The sequence below is a fragment of the Rhopilema esculentum genome, chromosome 11 (genome assembly GCF_057945365.1).
Source record: "Rhopilema esculentum isolate cy_ngs chromosome 11, ASM5794536v1, whole genome shotgun sequence".
NCBI lineage: Eukaryota > Metazoa > Cnidaria > Scyphozoa > Rhizostomeae > Rhizostomatidae > Rhopilema > Rhopilema esculentum.
In genome coordinates this window covers 15,349,139-15,352,622 of record NC_142825.1, presented here as the reverse complement: position 1 = coordinate 15,352,622, position 3,484 = coordinate 15,349,139, and the positions used below count along the sequence as shown (strand labels likewise).

The following is a 3,484-nucleotide window of genomic DNA, read 5'->3' as shown; positions in this document are numbered from 1 at the left end:
TCTTTCAACTCTTTTGACCATTCATTTTGTCGTATTGCGTTCAGAACTGCTCTGCTGTTACTGATCCATTTTGGTAAGACAAAATCCACCAAGAGAGAGCATCTCACAAAGCTGCTTACTCAATCTTATTGCTTCTTCTGGCTTCTCCACTGATTTCAGTAAGTCGTCAACATAGAAACTTCGGTTAACTGTACTGGCAACATCAGGATCAGATTTTTCATTGCTGTCCAACGACGTCTTCTATAAAGCAAAACTTGCGCAGCTAGGTGACCAAACACCTCCAAACAAATGTACCATCATTTGATATTCGTGTGGCTCAGCAGACAAATTGCCATGAGGATACCAGAGAAATCTCAATGCATTCAGATCTTTAGGATGTACACGCACCTGGTGGAACATTGCCTCTACATCTGCCATCATCGCTACAGTTTCTTGTTTGAATCTGCACAATACACCAATCAAGCTATTCGTCAAATCTGGACCCTGAAGAATCTTGTCATTCAATGACTCGCCATGGTACTTTGCAGCACAGTCAAAGACTACCCTCACTTCATCTGGTTTCTTCGCATGGATTACGTTGTGGTGCCGCAAATACCAAATTTTACCATCTCTGCATTCCAGCTGCTGGTCAGGAACTCTGCGTGCATACCCTTTGTCAAGTAAGTCATCAATAAATACTGTATACCTTTGTTTCAAACTTGAGTCTTGAAAGAGTCTCCTTTGCAGATATTCCAAGCGCTTTTCTGCAACCTGTCGATATTTTTGCATACAAGGTTGTCCCTCTTTCCATGGAATTGCAATCTGGTAATGACCATTCACCAACTGAACTGATTCTTCAAATGTTTTCAAAGCATGCTTGTCTTGCACTGACAGCTGTCCACATCTCCTTGTGTTGCCATAGCATCTTTTGACACATTCAATCGTTGGACTGAGAACACATTGGACAAATGAACTTTGACGTTTTCACCTAAATCCATCACTTCTAAGCTCACCAATGATGATCTGAAATCTTTTTTGTAACCATCGATTGTTGCCAGTGAAACGTATTTGACAGTTTTGTCCTTCCTCGTTCAAGTTTTTCATCAATTCGACATCACAAAAAGTTGCTGTTGAGCCACTGTCAAGCAAAGCATAGGTTGCAATGATTTTACCTTTTCCTCTAGTTTTCACCTTTATTGGAACTATGGACAATGCTTGACTGTTGCGTCCGGCTTCTGTCTGGCTTGCTAATCCCACGAATTGCTTCGGCTCACGTTTCACATTTTGTTGATTTCCAGAAATTGTCTGTTTCAGCTTGTTATTGCGTCTTTCTTCAAATTTAGCAAGAGCATCATGAATTGCTGACAAATGTTTGCGTTTAATTGCACATCCATGCAATGTACAATAACATTTTTACTTGCAACCAGCAGAAGAATGAAATGAGGATAAAGAATTATCACAAATTTTTTTCTCACGAATAAACCTGAATTTATCTTCGCCAGGCAGGCAAACTCGTCACAGCTCTCCAGTTTATGATGCTTGTTACAGTAATAGCACTTCACATTTTCAACAACGATCTTTGAATTTTCACCGCTCGTTTGTATGCTGAAATTCATGTTTCGTTGAGGTGCTGGTCTCATAGTTGTATGTCCCTGTCGTGTACCCATCCGCGTCGAAGATACAGAATCCTTCACTCCACCATCCAAAAGTGCACCAAAGACAGCGTCGTTTTTCTCCATAGCAATGGCCTTGGTCAGTTTTTTCACGTCTACATTCGGATCCCGTCCTTCTGATAGAATTTCTTGGACACATGACTGCCATCGTGATCTAACAAACACAGGGCATCTCTCCAAAATCCGGACTAGCTTGTCTTCGTTGTTAATTTGTCCAAGTCTTCCTGTAGCTTTGAGTGTTATTTCATAGCTTTCGAGATCGTCTGCTAATTCTTGTAGTGCACCTCGGTCACTTGGTCTTATCAAAGGTCCACCTGATTCTTGCTCTATCCATGCGTTTGACACCTTGAAAACGTTGCCAAATCTCTCTGCAAACATGTTATTTGCTTTCCAATAGCCTTCTTCCGGTTCCAGTAAAATGCAGCTTTCTATTACCATTTTGTCCTTTCCAGTGCAATACTGAATCAGTAATTGTAGTCTTCTTGAAAAATCGTTTGTATCCTTTTCAACATTATTTTCAAAGCTGCGAATGAAGACAAAATATTTTAAGGGGTTACCATCAAAAACTGCCAACTCTGATTTAGGCAACAACGAAGCGACTGCCGATCTTTTCATCGTCTCGAGATATTCTTGAAAATGGGAACATATTGAATATTTAGAGTGCATGCTCCTGCGGGAAGAATGAGACTTCATCTGGCTCACCGGGTCTTCTGCTCTGATTTTGCTGTCATTGAGTTTGATGTCTACTTCTCTCCTTGCTGACACCTTCCAAAATGCCACTCTGTCCTTCGTGCTCAAGAACCGCGTTTCTGCTTCATGAAAATATATCATACATTCTTCAATGTCATCTTCTAACAGTTGGCGGTAGTTACTGCAGGTTTTGCTGAAATCATTAAATGCATTTTCCATGCACACCACAGCATTTCCTATCCCACAAACATCTTCACCCACTGTCAATGCATCGGATACCTTCCGTATCGCATTCGTCAACTGACGTTTTGCATTCACCCTAGACTTCTTTGGTGTCCGGCCCACCATGTCCAAAGACAACAAATCTGCGGGCTTCACCCCTTTGGCGTTTTCTTCTTCCATTCTTTTTCCGAAAGGCTAGATTCAAACTAATATAGCACCAAACGTGGCTAAAGTTCAAACTCACGCCTGAGTCTCACCAGGAAACACAAAAAAATCAACGCAGTGTGATTACTCAGAACATGGTTTGCTACATAAAAATTAAATATAAATTAGTAATTGATAAGTTAAAGAAATATAAATTGGTAAAAGAAAAAGCAGATAGTCATTATGAAATAGGTTAGGCCTAGTAAGAAATACACGAACAAACTAAAGTAGTAGAATAAACTGAACAAAACGAATGTTTATGAAAAATGAAAGCTAATATGATTAACAATAACAAATTACTTACAATCTATTTGCCTCCGTAACTATATTGCATGACTATCAACTGTACACATGCCGCAACTACAATTCCTCCGCTTTTGAACAACGCCCTCCGAGTCTTTTACTTCAAACACTTCGTGAAAGCTTGTTCAATGATATACCGAATACAACGCCCAAAAAACGTGTGCACAGCATATATAGTTATGGAGACTGGGTAAAAGAATATTTAAAAACAAAGCAATAAACAAAGCAACAAAAAGTTAGAAGTAAGAGTAAGTCAACACGTGCATAAATTATAAATAAACAAAGAGTGTCTTGCAGAAGTTGAAATTTTGCTGTCCCTCTGGCATAACTTTGCACGTTTCACACACACCAGGTCAATCCACAAGGCAAATTTTGGAGAGAAATCGTTGAATCCGTTGCAGTTAATAAACAGC

At 39.8% G+C, this 3,484-nt stretch overlaps 1 protein-coding gene across 1 annotated transcript; it reads right to left on the bottom strand.

The window, feature by feature from the left end:
• Positions 1-240: 240 nt before the first annotated feature.
• On the bottom strand, positions 241-2,744 carry LOC135694009 (uncharacterized). Its single transcript, XM_089111439.1, has 2 exons — positions 1,492-2,744; positions 241-928 (listed from the first exon to the last, which is right to left on the bottom strand). Exons 1-2 carry the CDS (start codon positions 2,742-2,744, stop codon positions 241-243), a joined length of 1,941 nt encoding a protein of 646 aa, XP_088967565.1.
• Between the last annotated feature and the right edge of the window lie 740 nt (positions 2,745-3,484).